Consider the following 18,947-nt stretch of genomic DNA (forward strand, 5'->3'; position numbering starts at 1 on the left):
ACTGTCCCTTTAATGCGAACTTTAGAATACTTACTGGCTGTGTCAATCAGGTGTCAACTGAGTTCTCGTGTAGATTCGCGGAGTGTCCCCCAAAATCACTGTCATAACGATGAAGACCGCGGAGTTGTAGTTTTGGAGGGAGTCCATACTTTAAGCTTGATTCCAACAGCTGAACTCTATTGGATTCGACTTCTAGCGCACCAGTGCCAAAATGCTTGGGTATGAGCTACAGTTAACTGCAGGCAGTGTATCTCGGACAAAATGACGAAAATCACGAAATTTAGAGAGAAACACACCACCTACGAATCAAGAAGACAAGGAAGTAAGAACATGGTGAAATACGAAAGACCAGCGTCGCCAAGCTTGGCTTAAAGATAAATAAAACGACTATAAGCGGCAAGCTCTTTTAGGTCGCCAAGGGCGTGTAAAGTAAGCCGTTTCCTTATCAGATAAACCTTGCGTAGCGGTAGTGTGTGAACATTATCGTTCACAGAGGGGGGGGGGGGGGCAAGTCGGGAAGTGGCCTAGCCTAATAAGCATAGGGAAGCCGAGCACTAATTTACAGAAATTGTTATATGCTAAACAAAAAAAATCGACAGCTATGTGTGTAAACCGTGTCTCAGAATCTATTCACAAAGCTGAGAATCAAAACGTACTGCAATGTATAAAACATCGTCATGGTCACTATCTTTCACTCTCTTTCCGTTACTGTCTGCACGCAGGCGCGTATTTATGCATTGTCCTGCTCATTGTACTAGGACCCCCCCCCCACCACGGGGGTGCGATCAGAAACACAGGTTTGACAAGAGAAGCAAATTACAGTGTGTTAAATATTCCGGCTCTTTCGCGTCTCAGCATTCGCCGCATGAAATTTAGTTTAGGGTTGCTGGTAGCGCTGGCCTAGCTTGGCCGCATCAGATAGATGCACACCGCCTTAGAAATGATCGGCTAAACTCTTTATTAAGTTCTACATGTTGTCGAGCTCTTATTTATATTGGGACTTATTAAAAGATTTAAAAATAAAGTGTCCCGGCCCATGCCAGTTGAGCGTCATGGACTTTGGTCCAGCAGTTAGTAATGAACGAGTTGCTTGTGCTATGGTCCTGGGTTGGTTCTTTGTTTGCTTGTTCCCTCATCTTGTACGCGGTTGCAAGCCGTCGGCTGAGGAACGGGACACTATGAACAGGACACGCATCCACTCTGACCGCATAAACTTATACACTATCTTGGGGGGCGTTATTTTCGGGTGAGATTGTAAGATAAACAAGAAGTGACTGAAAATTTACAACTTCAATAATGTATTGCAACTTACGCAGTCAGGAACTTCAGGATAAAAATAAGTAAACTTTAATCTCCATTCTATCCTGTGTTCTAACTATGCGGCATAGTTACCAGCCTCTCTTCCAGTTCTAGCCAAGTTCATGCAACTATGCTGAGTTCGTGAACTTCTGAAAAAGCGTAAACTAAATATACAAAGCATCACTCACAATACAAATCGCATCACTTGTATGTTGCACACGTAAATGAAGAAGTTATTTATATTCTCAAATACGGAGGTGAATTACAGCCCGTATAAATGTAAAGACGTCGTCTTATTTAGTGATCAGGATTTGAGGCCAAAGTTACAGATCTTGCCGCAAAATATCTTCGCTTGACCTCAACTCCATACCCTTACTCCAGTACTTTAGGTATGGACTTGCATTTTTTCTGGAGATTTCGCTACACTCGAAGAACGTCCGGTGAACTCTTTTGAACTATCTTCTGTTAGATAAGAATTTTGCCAGTGTACGAGGAGCGAAAGAAAACCGCGCTGGATTACTCGCCGTAGTTGCGAACCAGTTTATGATGACAGTAGTCTTTATGTATTTTGTCATAGCGCTTATCAATTTGTTGCCATCCCGTCGCCACGTTTCAGGTAAAACTCAAGTTTCACTTCCACTGAGAGAACAGGCTTCACCGCAGGCTTCCTCTGTAGGCATGCTCTTGGACGAAAAAGTATATTATCGAAGAGCTCGAACCGATATTGAGGGAAGTTGAGTTAAGAATGGCACTTATTTTTCGGCAATTACGAATTTTTATTTACCACCACTTTGTTAGCAGCAAACGAGTACATTTATTTGCGTGTGAAGCGGTGTACTACAGGTACAACCTTTGTCAAAATAAAGAGCTCTACGGGTTTCACACTGGTCCGTGCTGGTTGGCTCTTTTTGCATCTCCAGTGCTCGAGACACTTTGAATTTTGAGACTCTCATCTCCACCTCTTTGAAGCTTAGAACTTTAACGATTCCACCAAAGTACTATTAAACGACTCTGAAGCAAACCCATTGGGCTATAAACTTTTGTCAAAGGTTGCCCGTCTTCATTGGTGAAAAGATCTGAGTGCACAGTGCTACTTGACAAGCACTGCGCGGTGGGCTTTCCTGCGGTCGTTATACCGCGTCCCCTTTGTTCACGTTCTTGCAGTGCAACTGTACGTAGGCCTCTTTTAGAGAACTGCGAAGATATTTGTAGTTTGCTGAGCGAGGCATGCTTTCCACGAACTCCAAACCGCCGTACAAATGCTTGTGGACTGACAGGCGGCCTGAAATAAGAAAAACGGGGTTAATGGCCACCCATCGCTCATGTGCTGTACCCCACCAAAGAAGACATCAGCGCCTGTCGGCAACATTTAGGAACCCCTTTTAGGGAAGGGTGTCGTAGTCTTGAAAGTTATATTAGCGGAGAGGTACCTGTTTTTTAGTTGAATAATTTTTTCGTTTTTAGTATACTGAAATAAGCATTACAAAGTTTCGCGCCAATATATCTAGGTTTGGTTTGGTTTTCTATGACTTAACGTTCCAAAGCGACTGAAGCTATCAGGGATGCCGGAGTAGAGGGCTCCGAATAACTCGACCACCTGCGGTCCTTTAACGTGTGCAAACATCGCACACTACACACGCCTTTAGCATTTCGTCTCCATCGAAATGCTACAGCCGCGGCCAGGTTCGAATTTTCATGTTTCGGATCAGCTGCCGAGCTCCATCACCACAGAACCACCGCGGAAGCCCCACACATATCCAGGAATGACAGCAATTGTTAAGTGGTTAATAATGCTCGATTTCCCGTCTTATTTGGTATTTTTACAGCAAACGTTTATAGGGAGTATTAAGACATTCTTTACAGTGCTTAATTTTACTTTACACAATTATTCTAATAAGGTCGCGTTCCCCAACAGACAAAAGATATTGTCACGTTGTAGTGACGGCAGTCCAGCGGTCAGGAAGACACCAACCAGTCTTTGAAACGAAGCTCTTTATTTGGGCTGACTTGAGCCCGCAAAAGAACTGAATCACTCGGCGGTGGCGTAAGTAACAAACATGCTCGTCGGTCGTCGAACTACGAATGTCCGCCGCTCGCGGCATCACTCAATTTAAAGCCGTCAAGGAAACTTCCAGATAACAGGTCAAGATCATCTACAGTAATCTGGAAAAACCTAGATGCAGCCTTTCATGGCTGCGATCAATCGAGATTAGTCTGGTCGCTTCTCGCGTCTCGAACAAAAGTGATAACGACGCTTTCCTGCAACCTTGAGCGTGAACGAACAAACACTACAATGATATGTGGCATTACCCCCCTTCCAAAGAAGCATCGTCTCGAAGCTTTAAAATGCAAATAAACATGGAGAATGAAAACTTCGAGTCCTTTAGCGTTCATAATATGGCTTCAGGCGTACGACATGTACGACTTCCGGGCGTGTGCGGCGTCGTTGAGATGCTGTCGTGCCGTCGGGGATGACTTCATAGTCGAGGTCACCGATGCGACGGAGAACCCTGTACGGGCCAAATTAGCGTCGCAGCAACTTTTCACTCAATCTACGGCGGCGAACTGGCGTCCATATCCAAACACGATCACCTGGCTTGTAATGCGTGTCTCGTCGGCGCAGATTGTAGCGTCGGGCGGCGGTGTGCTGCTGGTCTTCAATGCGAAGCCGCGCAAGTCTTCGGGCTTTCTCGGCGCGATGAAGGCAGGCGGCGACGTCGAGGTTGTCTTCGTCAGAAACGTGCGGGAGCATTGCGTTGAGTGTTGTCGTAGGCTTCCTACCGTATACCAGCTGGGATGGGTTAAATCTGGTTGTCTCCTGGACGGCAGTATTATAAGCGAAGATCACGTAGGGCAGAATTGAGTCCCACGTCTTGTGTTCGGCGTCGATGTACATGGAGAGCATGTCTGCGATGGTCTTGTTCAGACGCTCTGTGAGTCCGTTGGTTTGTGGGTGATGGGCAGTTGTCCTCCGATGGCTTGTCTGGCTGTAGTTTAAAATGGCTTGCGTCAGCTCCGCTGTAAATGCCGTCCCTCTGTCTGTGATGAGCACTTCGGGGGCGCCGTGTCGCAGGAGAATTTGTTCGACAAAAAATTTTGCGACTTCTGTTGCGGTACCATTAGGCAACGCTTTTGCTTCTGCGTATCGGGTCATGTAGTCGGTGGCCACGATGATCCACTTCTTAATCATGAAGTCGGAAAGGGGCCGAGGAGGTCTATTCCTATTTGCTGAAAGGGCTTAGTTGGAGGTGGTATGGGGTTCAGGAGTCCGGCTGGTCTAATCGGAAGCTTTTTGCGTCGCTGACACTCAAGGCACGTTTTCACATAATGGGAAACGTAGGCAGCTAGCCGCGGCCAATAGTACACTGTAAAAAATTTCACACCTTTAAAGGGAACAAAATCACTTACACACCCTTACTCCTGACAAATTAGGAGTTTCTGTTACACATACTCCCATCCCACACCCAAGAATTTTATAAGTTTGCATGAAGGGGTGCATGTGGCCCTAATACTCCTGGCAGTGCCTTCGAGGTGCAAGGGTGTTCCTTTCAAAAATGTTAAGTTGGTTTCACCTCAGTGCTGCATGCCTTAGTAATTCGTGAACGGCAAAGTTTTAAAAGTAAATATAAAGCCCTAGTCCATGTGTTTTATGGAACGAAATATTTTGTCGTTATGCCTCTAACAACATCACGTGCACCCTCAGCACTTAATCCAAGTTTATGACCATCGATGCGATTATACACGGTGTCCACGCTAACTTTAGCCAAGGGTTAAAAAATAGTGTTTCATTCAGGACAGGGAAACCACTTACATACGTCTACGAACCGGCTTGCGCATCATAGGCAATTTTTTGTTTTGCTATTAATTAATTAACGATTAGTAGCCCCAAAGAAAGCCCGCGAAATACAAAAGAATCACGTGACTAGCGCATTCGCGCGCTGCGATTGTGCTGCTCTCAACCGTGGCTTGAGTGAAGATATCAGCTGCTGGCAAGGCGCGACGACCTCATTGCTCCGGCAGGCCGATATGTCAGCGGTGGTTGCTGCGCCCACGCGAGCCAGTCTGCAAGCGTGACGGTGCAAGTTGCAGCCACTGAGAGGCAAAAGATCTTCTTTTGCCTCTCAGTGGCGTATAAAACTCGTCGCATTTGTGTTTGTCACCTTTGGCCATTTCATAGCTCACAACGCTCAGCGCGTTCGCTGCAACTTGCACAGTCACGCTTGCAGACTGGCTCGCGCGGGCGCCGCAACCACCGTCACCATATCGGCCTGCCGGAGCAATGAGGTCGTCGCGCCTTGCCAGCAGCTCATTTCGTTCACTCAAGCCACGGTTGAGAGCAGCCCAATCGTGGCGCGCAAATGCGCTAATCAAGTGATTTTTTTTTTGTATTTCGCGGGCTTTCTTCGGAGCTCCAAAAAAAGATACACATGAGGCGTTCTTTATCGCAAATAAATGAAATGGGGGTTTCTGAAGGTGCTCTCCAACTTTGCTATTCTCTTTTGCTGTCTAAAGTCAATATTTACGCATTTAGAAAAATTATCGTAATTGATAATTAATTAATTGCAAAACAAAAAGTTGCCTATGATGCGCAAGCCGGTGGTTTCCCTCGGTAGTTTCCCTCGGTGGTTTCCGTGGCCTACCTCAAATACTTTATTTTTTAACCCTTGGCTGAAGTTAGCGTGGACACCTTGTATATTATGCCACAATGCGAACCAAACATAACGAATTACTTAACGAATTATGAAAGAGGTCCTTACTCTGTATGTTGAGCCTATGTGATGGTAATATCAGCAACAAATGAAACACGAACAAGATCGGGAACTGAAGCACTAACACAAATGAAGCGACATTAGCTCCTGGATAGCAAATACAAGTGAGGCTGATTATAGGACAGCCTTCACGCCTTCAAAGTCAAGGTATACCCTCAACTATAATATTGGGATTTCCATGACCAAGAGCTTCTCATTATGGTCGTTCCCTTCCAAATAAACCACTTGTGAAAATGACACCTCTCCTGTGGTCTTCTTTCTGTGTCTCCATTTCGTTTGTGCCCGCATTTTCATCATGAACATCATCCAACTAGCCCAACCTTTCCTTCTGCTGGTATGCCTAATGGCAATACTGAGCCAATTTGATTGAAAGACACACACAATACGTGCAAGCTTTTTTCATGACCTGCTCTCGTGAAAACAAAAAGTGTGCTTCGTTATTCAATACTAAAAGAGGTCGAATGCCTGGACCTGGTGCTTATGTATCTTTTGCAAATTTATCCACTAATACGTGTAATATATTTGACAGGATTTCCAATTATACTGAAAGCTATGGGAGCCCACCTTACTCATTACTAATGAAAAAGGTGTGGTGATGTTTGACAGTTGTGACATGAGGCAATAGTGTTTAGAGCACCATCTCCTGGTGTGAAGGCCTGCATATCGTAGCAGTGGCCCTCAACGAGAAGCATTCGCAGTCACATGACCCTCCCATGAACAGAACCCGTGCCTGTCACCAGTTTTGCCATCATCAGATAGGGAGCAGAGCTACAATACAGTGCGAAATGACTTGAAACGCTGCTCAATACAACATTCTGAAATGATTGCATGGCATGGCATCCTAAGCACCTGCGCAGCGGCAGCCACAGCATTTATAAAGCTATTGCCAACGTCAACATGGCACTTAAGTTCCACTGCAGGAGAGCCATGGATGTAGCCAAGGCACATCCGAGCTAATTTTTTTGACAGTCTCTCTCTCATTACTGCTTCTGCCAATCTTCTCAAGATACTTTCATCAGTGTGAAGAACATCATGGACACTCCTGTGCAGACAACGTAAAACTCTGATATTCGCACGCTCAAAAATGACCTCTCATGAATGCAGATGGCAAGTATGGGGCAGCCCGTAACCTTCTTCTGATGCCAGATGTATACTCTGAACTGACTGGCCACTTCTTCCACTTGGTCAGCGTCATTAACCAGTTTTATTGGTGAAGAAATTCTACAGGATATGAACGGTTTACAAGTGCACACACACCAGCTTAGATACTCACACATTCACTCAGTATAAACCACCACAAGCAAAACAACAGTGCTGTGAAACTGGTGGCCTAAGCACACTGCCTTGCGCACAAGCAGAGAACCTGAAGTGTGAATCGTGCAGCTGAGGTGATGGTGCTCTGCTTCTTAGCAGCTGATAGCATTGCGGGCAACACAAACGACTAGGTGAAGAAAAGTGCATTAAGAAAGCAGAGTTTGTATGCCTCATCACCGTATACATTTACACTGCCACCAATGTTCTCCACCATTTACGATGAGCATTTGCTTTGTACACAACAAAGTACCTACACCTAGTGGGTTGAAAGCTCTGCTTTAATTTGCTAAATATACTATTAAAGAAATGTGGTCAAGTAATTGAAAAAAAAAGACACAAAGAAGTTGCATGGAACATATCAAAGGTTTAATCACAAATGCACATCTAGTGCTACAGCCAAAGTTAAAGAAAAATTAAGATATGAATAAGCACAATATACAGCACAAGCATTAGATAGAATCTGCTAGCAGTCAGCACAAATGTTTACAAGAATTAAGCAAGCCACATGTAACGCATATTTCAGGGAAGCACCCTTAAATTACAGCATGTTTTGCAGACACAAGGTGTTTGTCCCCTATAACGTGAATTGTAAAGCTGTCCATCCTAAGACATGTCATGTCAGTCACAACAGTCCTTTGTGAAAGCTTCCTTACCTCATAGGCATGGAAATGTTTATCAAAGTGCAATGTTTCAAGCTTTTGTAAGATGAAAAGCAAGCATCTGCTTGCAGAATAAATGCCAGCGAGCAGGGCAAAAGTGGGCAAATCTGAAGTCATGTCAGTGACTATGATGCTATCAATAGCATATGCATTACTAGCATGACATACTGATTTGAGAGAAAAAATCTCTGTGGTACTCATACCATTTGCAGAAATGTAGTCTTTCACTTCGAAGGGCAAATCTTCAAAGATGACAGATTTGCATCCCACTGTGTGCTCTAAAGTATCACTCTCAGAGCATGACTGCAGATACATCTCATAGGTTTGGTGCCGGCTTGCAAGAGTAAATGTTATATTCTTAAAGCACTTTAGCTTTCGGGCCAAGTCCTTAAAGTACTGATGCTTTGCTTCATACCGCATGGCCCAAATATTGACCAGTGGACCATACATCATCATGTATTTTGGGTAGTGAATCAAAAAGTGCAACTTGCAAGGTACTGATACAGATGGGAACATTCCCTTGAAATCAACACAGAAACACGTAATGAGGCGCTCAAGGTAGGCAATGTGCTCAACCCTTACCTGTCTGCTCATAATTATGTCAACTATTCTTCTTAAAAGAAGGTACAGCTTCCACACCTCTTGTTTTCTTGGAACCAACTCGCCCACATAGAATGGTAGGTATCGAAACAAACAATAAACTTGAGAGGCACTTCCTTTGATGTTCTTTTTTCGCAGCATAGCCACTGACACCAATTCAGGCTTGTTGCGCCTATCACTCTGAGGGTAGGAAAATCCAGCAATGGACGAGTTTAAGCACTCTATTGTGAAAAACCCATCTTTCACGAGAGAAGAAATAGCTAGCTTCAGAAAAAAAGGAAGGACACCTTCATGCAAATCATGCATAACATCAGGTGGAAGGTGCTGTGTAGGCTGGAATCCCGAAAAGTGCACAGCACAGTCGCTGCGCACTCCATACAGAGACAAGGAGCTCAATCCACGGGAAAGCAAGTTGAGGTGCTGGTCATGTACTGCTGGTGTCCTTTCAACAAAGTCTGATGTCCGGTGTTTCCTAGATATTTCATCCCGTAGTGCCATGCAGTGCCGGCATATTCTGCCATGTCTAAAACTGCACTTAAAACCACCAAGCCTGTGCAAGGAAAGATTGTCACCAGTAACAAAAAACACGGAACCCGTTCTGACTTCTCCATTAATAATGATTCCGACAGTTTCAAGGGAGGCTATGTCTTTACACAGAGGCTTCAGTATCTCATTTAATCCATACTTGGCCACAAGAGTTTCTCTAGCAAGCAATGCCAAGTGGATAGATGACAGCCGTGACCTTGCATCGACTGGAGCATTCAGAACACTGTAATAAACTGCCATCATCTTGTGCCTGCCACGCCTGCTTTCAAGGGGATCGCAGACCTCAAACTCATCGGTATAAAGTTGAATGCAAATTTTTCGTGTATCCCCTTGAAAGAAGGCATGTTCTCGAAATGCAGTCCCATCAAACACATCAACAAGATAATCTCCTTGCTTTCTTTGATGTCTGGAACACAAATCAGCCAAGGACTTTTGGAGTGAGTACTCCACAACTTTCAATACTGGAACATAACTGTAGGTATGCTCTTTTCCACTTGAGTCTTTACCAAGAGAAATAGTCTCAGGTGAAACAAATGGTAGAACAAGTTTCCAGAACTTTTGACGATGGTGTTCACTTAGGAGACATTGTAAATCAGTTTCAATGAAAGAACTGATGTTTCTGGAGGTGCCCTCAGATGCCGTGGATAAAAAATGGTCTGAAAATGATTTCATGTACATAACAACATCAGCTGATATATCTTGGACTGTTGTACTTGGCAGCCGCTTTCCCTCCTTCCATTTAAGCTGAAGAAGGGCGAACTGCTTAAAAAGGTCCGGGTGTTCACTAAATGCAGTACCCGCCATGCTTTGGTCACCTTCTGCACTGTTAAGGTCACTGTTGCTTTCATTGTCACCAGTGTCTTCCACCCTTGCTTGCAAGTGGGACCCGAGATCCTTATCACTGAAGCTGTCCAAGCTGTCTGAATGATGCCTTGACACATGTTTCCGGTATGCTCCGTAGGCTCCAAATGTCTTCAGGCATCCCTGCAGACCGCATAGCCAGTTCCTTTCATGGCCATGCGCAGCATGGAAGTGTCGAAAGAGTGATCTCAGTGTCACCTCTCTCTTCCGACATCTGTGGCACTGAAAGAACCGCATTCCAGGCATCTGAAAAATGTAAAGAGGCATATATACTACACTTCATTCCCATGTTTTATTAAAGCATAATTCCAATGTTTCAAACAAAACCAAAGCGCTGAGTCATGGTATGTTGTATGACTACATGAATCATGGCTGTCACTATGAGCCATGACTAGGAATACTTTGTTAAAACTCTATACACCTTACATTATATTACTTGTAAAGTGCTGAGTCATGCTGGATTGCAGAATTAGTCATGGGTCATGATTATGACTACGCGTCATAACTTTGCAGTTTTACACCTTACATTACATTGCTTGTAAAGTGACCAGTCCTGATACATCGCAGAACGACTACAAGTCATGACTTTGATAGGGCATGGTATGTATGTTTCATCATTCATGACTCTACAGACCTTCGCGACGCAAAACGCGCACTATGCGAAAGCTGATTGTTATGGGGGCGCGGGCCCGGTCGCTAATGTTGACGACAAAGCGGATTTATAAATAATTTTGGTCATATAAGGAAAGCACACCATCCCAACTTAGTATTGAAAAAGCAAGACTGTCGTATGCCATCTCTGCGTCAAATTCCAGCGCGAATAAGCTAGCGATTTAACCGGGAGAAGTATTTTACGGTGCGCGTTTAGCGTTGCAACAGTTTGTACATGTTGGCTACATGGGTTGTGACATCGTACACCGGCGTACTGCATCATCCGAAGCTCGTGCCATAGGAGGCGGCGGACGGAGAATTTCGTGCCATGAACGGCGACGGACGCCGGCTTTTGCGCCAATGGGACATATAAAGCCTCCGCACTAAAAAAAGAGAACAAAAACGAGCAGGAGATGTGCCCTCCATGCGGGATTTGATTTCCGCGAGCGATATACTCTGCGTGTCGAAGTGTGATGGGGGAAATTTCAACCACAAATGACACTTACCGCCGACAGAACGCCAAGAACGCTCTGAAGTAGGGCCCGACGCTTGCTGAATCTTCCGATGCTTACAGCCTTGCTGGGTTTGCCGTTAGTATTTCAATTTACAATCATGCAGTTACGTCAAGGCACTGCCGCTACTAACTCCATGCAAGACACGACGCATGCTGAATCGCCGAATTCAGGAACTATAGAGTATTCAGAACCGCTCAGTGTTTGTGGATCTTAAATATGTTTCTCATCCATGTTATATTTTGCCTCTATCAGTAAATTGCTTTCAATTCCATAGAATAAAGGCTGTAATAAGAAAATCAAATAAAATTTTGCATTTTAATGCAAAATGCAGGAGCGAAAGCAAACGTCGCCCGCGACGACTGAGTGCAGCGTCGTCTGCTACAGCGCACAAGCAGACGCCAGCAACCCCTGCTACGCGTGCTTCATCCAGCACGCTTCGGTCTCAAGAACAGTCCTTATTGATCGCTCACAGAGATAAATAACTCTGCACATGTACGCTTTTCGTGCACTATAATCCGAAAGCAGTGAGAAAGATCGCACGCGATCAAGTCGTATCTTTTTTTTGGCAGCTGTGACGCTCTTCTACGATGACGTTGATGCTGGCGCCGCGGCGCGCCGAGTTCGAATTCTGAAGGCGCAGCGCGCTCCACGCTCGCGCGCGCCTCTCAGTTCATGACTCAGCCACTCAGTGGTAGGCGAAGGGCTGTCAGTGCGCTGCAGTTCAAATGCGTAGTTTGTAAGAGCTCAAGATGGCGTGCGACGAAGGCGCGACTTGTCTGTTGCTGGTGGGCGACGATGGCCCTCGGAGAAAGTTGAAGCTGGCTGAGCGTAGTCTGCGAGGCCTGAAAACCTCTGAAGGAACAAACAGCGCGACGAAACACGGACACACGTAGAAAAGACACACACACGAGCGCTGACTCACAACTGAAAGTTTATTCTGGTGGAAAGACCCTTAAATAGAAAACATGAGGGGGTGGGTAACAGGGCTGCTCAGCAATAACCGGTAATCAGTGTGGTCGCGTCACAGGATGACACAAAAACACAACAGGGAACAAAAGAAAGTTATAAGCGATAAAAGACGGTGTAGAGGGCCGCGTAACAGTGGTCAGGTAGGTAACCGGTTATCGCTGAGCAGCCCTGTTACCCACCCCCTCATGTTTTCTATTTAAGGGTCTTTCCACCAGAATAAACTTTCAGTTGTGAGTCAGCGCTCGTGTGTGTGTCTTTTCTACGTGTGTCCGTGTTTCGTCGCGCTGTTTGTTCCTTCAAATGCATTACCAACTAGCCCGGAACCTTGCTCTTCTGAAAACCTCCATCACTGCCTGCCGTCTCCTGGCTGGAGAAATTGATGTTGGCGTCGGCCGCTTTCAGGTGAGTTTTTCACTTTTCAACGTGTAATGAATTATTAGCTGATAATTCATTAACGCCTTTCTGAGTCGATCTATATTCACCAAGGGTGTACAAAATCGCCTGTAAACGCTTTTGGAAGTTGTTAGTTGCTTTCTCATTGCGCTGAGGTTAAATTGACATATCGTGAGTCAGGATGGAAGCGGATTATGCACACCCGACAATTCACGGGGAGAAACGAGAAGGAGAGCCAAAGATGGCGTACACGTGCGCGCTTGCATCATTTTCGGCGCATTTTACGCTTATTGTGAAACAATGATAACGCAAGGGCACCAGTATGCGCATCATTTCGCAGGGACTGTTTTTGTTTTCCACCGGAATTTCATTTTTTCCGTATTGTACAGCCGCAGAGGCTTGTGCACTGGCGTGCGTGGTTTCGTTTTGTATGGTGACGTTTTTGGGCCCAACCCCATGCGGCCTTGAGTTGCGGCCTGGTTGAGACAAATCGGACCGCAACTGTTGATATCTGGCTGTTCAAGGTGAAATGGCCCTATTTTGTGAGCTGCATGTCAACTGTTGCGGCCCGATATCTCTCAAACCCGCCGCAACTCAAGGCCGCATAGGACCAAAGACGCCACCATACAAAACGAAACCATGCACGCCAGTGCGTTAAATCTTAGCGACTCCGCGTGCACCTCCAGTGCTGCATGATTATATATATGTAATCATGCACATGAAGTGTACGTACGTGGAGAATATTTAGAGAGAGAAATTTGCCCATATAACTCAAAATTAAGCGGCAAATGCCCCCTTTACCAAGAGGCCCTGCAGCAATTGTGTTATTGTTATGAAGTTATGGTTAGTACTCCCCTTGCTCAGCTAGCTGCAAGGGGATTAGCCGCTGCATTTATGGCATTGGCTTTGAGGTGCAGCACTGCTTCGTTGGATTTTTAGGTATTTGTATGAGAACTTTATTTACTTAATTATTCATGTTACCCTCGAAGATTCACACGGGGGAGGGCAGTTGGCTCGCGGGAGTGGGGCTGTACGCCCGGTAGGCACGACATTCCGTGGAATTGCTCCTCACAATTACCTAAAACGAAAATTCAACAGCGAGTGCTTGTCGCCATTGCGTTCGTTGTTGAGTTGTATTGGCAAGAGGGCCTGTTGCAAACTGTATTATGGTCGTCACGTCAGTCCGAAGAAAGTGCTGGGTAATATTTTTGGCTTAGCCGTGCAGATTTCTGTGCATGTAGCCGCCTCGATCACTGCCTTGGAAAAAAATTATTCAGGGACAGATTTGTTGCTGGCTTTGGAGATGGCAGGAAGTGGAGGGGCTGTTTCATTTGCTCAATGTGTTTCTTAAACTTCCTTTGTAAAAAAAATTAGCCTTTTCATGGTTTTCCCATAAAACAACTCACTAAGGGGAATGAGGCAACCCCTCCTCTAAAAAGGAAAAAAATGCCTGGGTTTTTCATATGCTACTACTGGGTCTTGTCTTTTATTAAGTTTGGCAATAATGCACACGGGTACTGTTTGTTTGCTTGTATTTTATTTTTTTTTGCATGCGTTTCACTTGCCTATTTCAGTAGTTTAAAAAAGTACCAGTCCGTTGTTTGCTTTTTGGGCTCTTCAACTTATGTTAGATGTTGAAGAGCCCTAAAAGCAAAGAGAACGGAATTTTTTTCAGTAGTACACTGCTGAGCTAAAAAGAATTAATTTAGCTCATAGCAGTTGCACATATATCTGGCAAAAAGTAATGACAGAAAGCATTTCTCATGTTTGGCACAGTAACACAGCATTTAAAAATGTGATCATGATTGATGTGATATGCACATGGCTATTAACTGAGTGTAATAGAATTTAGTGTGGAAGTTTTATTTTAGGTTAGAAAATGAGTTGCTAATTTTTTATGCATGTTTTTATACATGCGTTTCCCCACACACCATCTCCAACACTATGATGGTGCATGTTCGTGGCTGCATAGGGTAGAAGGATGCCTGCCATTCTGTGGCAACCAAAATCTCCCCTCTTCCTTGACCTCGCAAACATGTGGCTGGCAGGTGCACTGATTCATTTTGGACTCGTGTTGCATATTTACTGTGTTATTGATGTCAGAGCGTGCACTTGACATTTGCTGCTCTAGTATGGAAAAAAATGTGAGGTATGCGCCACTGAGTAGTGTGCTTTAAAAGCAAAAAGTACAGGATTAATTCTGGTGATGGATTAGTGTTTTGGGCACCCGAGAAATTCAGTATAATATCACCAACTTGAAATGATACGTAGTCGATGTATGGAAATGTGGGGCTGCGCAGCTACCAAACTCAATTGTTTTTTTCAATAATCAGTTCACACTAATGAAGCACTTCCGTGGGATCAATGTTGATTTATCCATCTATCAAATGAGATATGCATTTTCTTTAATTGGCCAGTTGGTATACGTAGTGTTGAGTTAAAACATAGGAAATGTGGTGACTTTCGCATCTTGGTTATTTATAAGGATTTATTGTTGGGCTAGTGAGCATACATTCAATGTGATGTGCAGTGCTAGGAAATCAGACAGGCAATAATAAATAGAACAAATTGCCTTTGTACCGCACATTCTTGTCCCATCAATATTCCTTGTGTTGTTTTCCTGGTGCCTCGCATCGTCATAACTTTGCATTTTTGTTATGAACATATTCATGCCTGAATATCAGGGACCAAATTTATTTTTTTTTGTATTATGTCTTGCAGAGGCTGTTGAATAATTTAAAAAGAAAGGAAAGTTTTGAACGGTGTTTTTTATTTTCCATAGTTAAAGTGAGCAGCAATTTCATGTTTTAGAATAAGTAATAAAGAGAATTAGTAACATTGTTATATTTACACAGTATTGCCGAAATCATGGTTTGACCCACCGGTGCCTGATATGTTGTACCCGGTTTACAACCTTTCTCAAGTCATCTTTGTTTTTACATGGTGCACAGCTCCTAGACAGAGATTTCAATGAGTATGTTGATCTCATGGATGATGATGATGAAGTGCCTGACAAGGCTGTTGTTCGGGTTGTGGAACAGCTTACTGGTACAAGGACCACAACAGAGGAGGTATGCTAATGCATGCTGTCGTTGCTATTTCTTGCTGCACAGTGCAATAGAAGGGATGTTTACAAGGGCCAGAGTACGCTTACCAAGTCAATGCATAGTTGACTAATGTTGCACCAGTGCATTGAAAGTAATGTGTGTGGCTTCATATTTGTGCAATATTTTATTCTGTCGTGACGCTGTAGTGACTCATGGTGTCTTGATTAAATCATAGTTGAATATCCTAGAACACCACCACAAGGTGAGCAAATCAGGGACCGATTGTTGAGTCACAGCAAAGATTAAAAAAAAATGCTAAGATTAAACTGTGCAACAGCAAGCACTGGACTAGCAACTGCATTTTTGTTTTCCAGGAAAAAAGATTTTATCATTTTAGCTTTTGATTTCTGCCATAGATATTAAGTGCCTCTTCTGGAATGATAACCACAATTGTTAGTCTCTGCTTGATATGTTGCATCCATGGTAGTTCACTTTGTGTGCCCGTTCATGCTCTGGCAGCCTCAGGCAGTGGTGCAACATTAATGGAGAAAACGCAATGCCTAAAAGGTGCATGAGTGTTTCTTTGCAGCGTGGCAAGCAAGAGCCCCACGTCCTGTCAGACTGTCTTCTTTTTGAACTTAAGTGTTTGCAGGTATTAAAGCAGCCAAATTTCTCTTCAATAGTGGGTTCTGTGAAAATTCTGTTAACATGATTTTGAACCGTAGATTAAATTTGAACTTTTGGCACTTACTCCATAGTATGTTTGGAGTGCGTTCTATATTACTATTTTTAGTTTTAGGCTCACATTTCTTCAAAGAAGGTACCAAGTAATCTTAGTCATATCTCATACCTAGCTGTGCGCCTTGTGTTGAATGCCTGGTGCATCAAGAATATGACATAACTGCTGAAATTCCATGTTGCTTGTTTAAATAATTCAGTGCCCTAGCAGATGAGTAAGAGTAGAAAACTGCTTATAGCTACAGCAGATGCCAAAGCTACTGAGCAAATCTCAATAGTCTGATATCTCACTAGCCATCAGAGCTAAAGCTACAGAACTTATGAACCAGGTCTGATGAAAGGCAAGGAAGGGTGAATAAAAGGAAGTTCACTTGAAGCTGGAACCAATTGTGACCCATGTCTGATGCTATTATTCCGCAGGCAAGGAATGAAAAACTGAAACCACCATGTTAGCTGTCACATTTCCTATAGTCCCACAAAAAGCTAACTCTGTGTTAAAAGTACTCTGAAGGCAGTATGCATGTTTATCTTAAATGGCAGGTACCTTAGTTGTAGCACCACCTTTTCAGGCTCACAAGATTCATGCCAGAAAAATTTTAAGAGAAATGTGGTCCTGAGTATTATATTGCCATACATGGCCATTTTCTGCATGACAGTGCGGCATGCCCAAACACAATTCTTCTCTTAAATGTCTCCTAAATATTAAATCTTTTGGTGTGACATTCAGTAGAACTGGAAGTGAGCAGATGGAACTCTTGATGTGTGTAGCATTGCTATTGGTGCTCATTTCTTTTTGCTTGTGTTTTACTACTACATTAACTGCATCACTGTAGCATAAGCCAAAATAAAAGTCACTTGCTCCTGTTCTTCGAATGTCTTTTTCAGGCAGGTACATCAAGTGCTCCCAACCCTATGACATCTAGTGCTCCCAGCCCTATGACATCTAGTGCTCCCAGCCCTATGACATCCAGTGCTCCTAGCCCTATCCCTATGACATCGAGTGCACTTAACCCTGTAGACTTGTCTTCGGAGGAGCCTGTCAACTTCACCTTAACAGTGAGGTAAATCAGGGTTGTGTGATAGCATGCTGCATTATAGCAGTGGGGAAATTTCTGCTTTGACATGAAATTAATTTGCAGCGGAAAATTTTCTTTTGTTTTTTCAGTTTGGTTATTTGTAAGCTGCGATGTGAAGCAAATATTCACTTATATCACCCTGCTTGCATTATTGAATTTATTGATTTTATTTTGGAAGGGCCTACATAATTAGGTTCCTAAGCAGTATTTCAGTAATTTGTATGCAGTGCTGAGGCCTAGGGAAAAGTGAGAGGTGGTAGGAACAGTGGAAATTGCTAATAATTTTCTTCAAAAGCTGAAGAGGCTGCTTTCTGATAATGCAACCCGTGAAGGGCCTAAGTGCATGTATGAAACCCTCACGACGCACCATCTGGAGGGCAAAAGGCTGGGCTGTTGATTTGAATTTGTCATTTTCTAACAGCGCTGAAGGTGACGGACCAAGAAAGGGGCTAGACAGCACAGTGCTGACTACTAACTTAATCCTTTATTTAGAAAGATGGTTTATGGTTTATAAGGGCTTAACGTCCCAAAGCGATCGACTCAGGCTATCAGGGACGCCGTAGTGAAGTGCTCCGAAAAATTTGACCACCTGGGATTCTTTAACGTGCCCTGACATCGCACGGTACACGGGCCTTTAAAATTTTGCCTCCAGCAAAATTCAGCCGCCGCGGCCTGGATCGAATCCGCGTCTCTCGGGTCAGCAGCTGAGCACCATAACCACTGAGCCACCATGGCGGCTTATTTAATAAAAACTGTTTTTATATAAAGGTTGCAGATGAAAAAAAAAAGAGGATAAGCAACAAGCACTCCCAGAAGTTAAAAACAAATGAGAACAAAAAAGTTTAAACGGATACCAGTGTGACATTTGTACTTCCACCAGCCCTTCAGGCAAACACAAAATGAAGCTGGCAGGCAAAATGTGTACTTGGAGTCAGTCAGTTAAGCAATTGCAAACAGAGATTTCAGGCCACACTCACATTTTTATATAGGTTTTATGTCTTGCCACAGGAAAGAGGAATTTTATGCACTACTCCTTCCCTGAATGCAAAACCCTTTCATCGAATACTGCAGTCACTGCTGGTGTCATCCACGTTGCTCAGTTGCTCGACTGCTGGACATATCCTTTTCTCCCTGTCTTCTCTGAAAACGACTTCAACCTCATACCTATCGCCAATCTTCTTAAAGATAAGCTGAAAAGGATATGTCCAGCAGTCGGCAAGCAGCTGAGTAATATAGATAGCAACACCAGGAGTAAGTGCAGTTCTGCAGTGCCGGACCACAGGGGTTGTCAGCCAGATTTGAGTCACACGGATGCTATACAGAAGTCTGAACCAAGTGTCGTGTAAAATGGTAGAAGCATTTCCTTTCCTTGAAGATGGGGAAGTGTGTATGGCAAAGGCTTCAGTGAACCCGGATAAAAATGAGTGCAGCCCTGCAATCAGTGCAAGCAAGGCAAAACTGATTGGCACCAACTGTGCATATTGCCTGCCATCTTCACTTTGTGTTTTGC

At 44.0% G+C, this 18,947-nt stretch overlaps 2 protein-coding genes across 2 annotated transcripts in view; one reads left to right on the top strand and one right to left on the bottom strand.

Annotated features, from left to right (window-relative positions):
• Positions 1-2,429: 2,429 nt before the first annotated feature.
• The window catches only part of LOC149357981 (uncharacterized), an 83,347-nt gene continuing 66,829 nt past the window's right edge, over positions 2,430-18,947 (bottom strand). Inside the window, exon 10 of the mRNA XM_089576698.1 lies at positions 2,430-2,581. Within this exon, the coding sequence (XP_089432824.1) occupies positions 2,430-2,581 (152 nt within the window). The remainder of the gene's footprint in view (positions 2,582-18,947) is intronic.
• Positions 11,964-17,426, top strand: LOC149357982 (uncharacterized). The gene is made up of 4 exons (XM_089575396.1): positions 11,964-12,055; positions 12,516-12,585; positions 15,528-15,647; positions 17,247-17,426. The coding sequence occupies exons 1-4, from the start codon at positions 11,964-11,966 to the stop codon at positions 17,424-17,426; spliced, it is 462 nt and encodes a 153-aa protein (XP_089431522.1).

Source organism: Amblyomma mixtum, chromosome 3 (assembly GCF_055824585.1).
Source record: "Amblyomma mixtum isolate Tamu chromosome 3, ASM5582458v1, whole genome shotgun sequence".
In the NCBI taxonomy this organism is placed as follows: Eukaryota; Metazoa; Arthropoda; class Arachnida; order Ixodida; family Ixodidae; genus Amblyomma; species Amblyomma mixtum.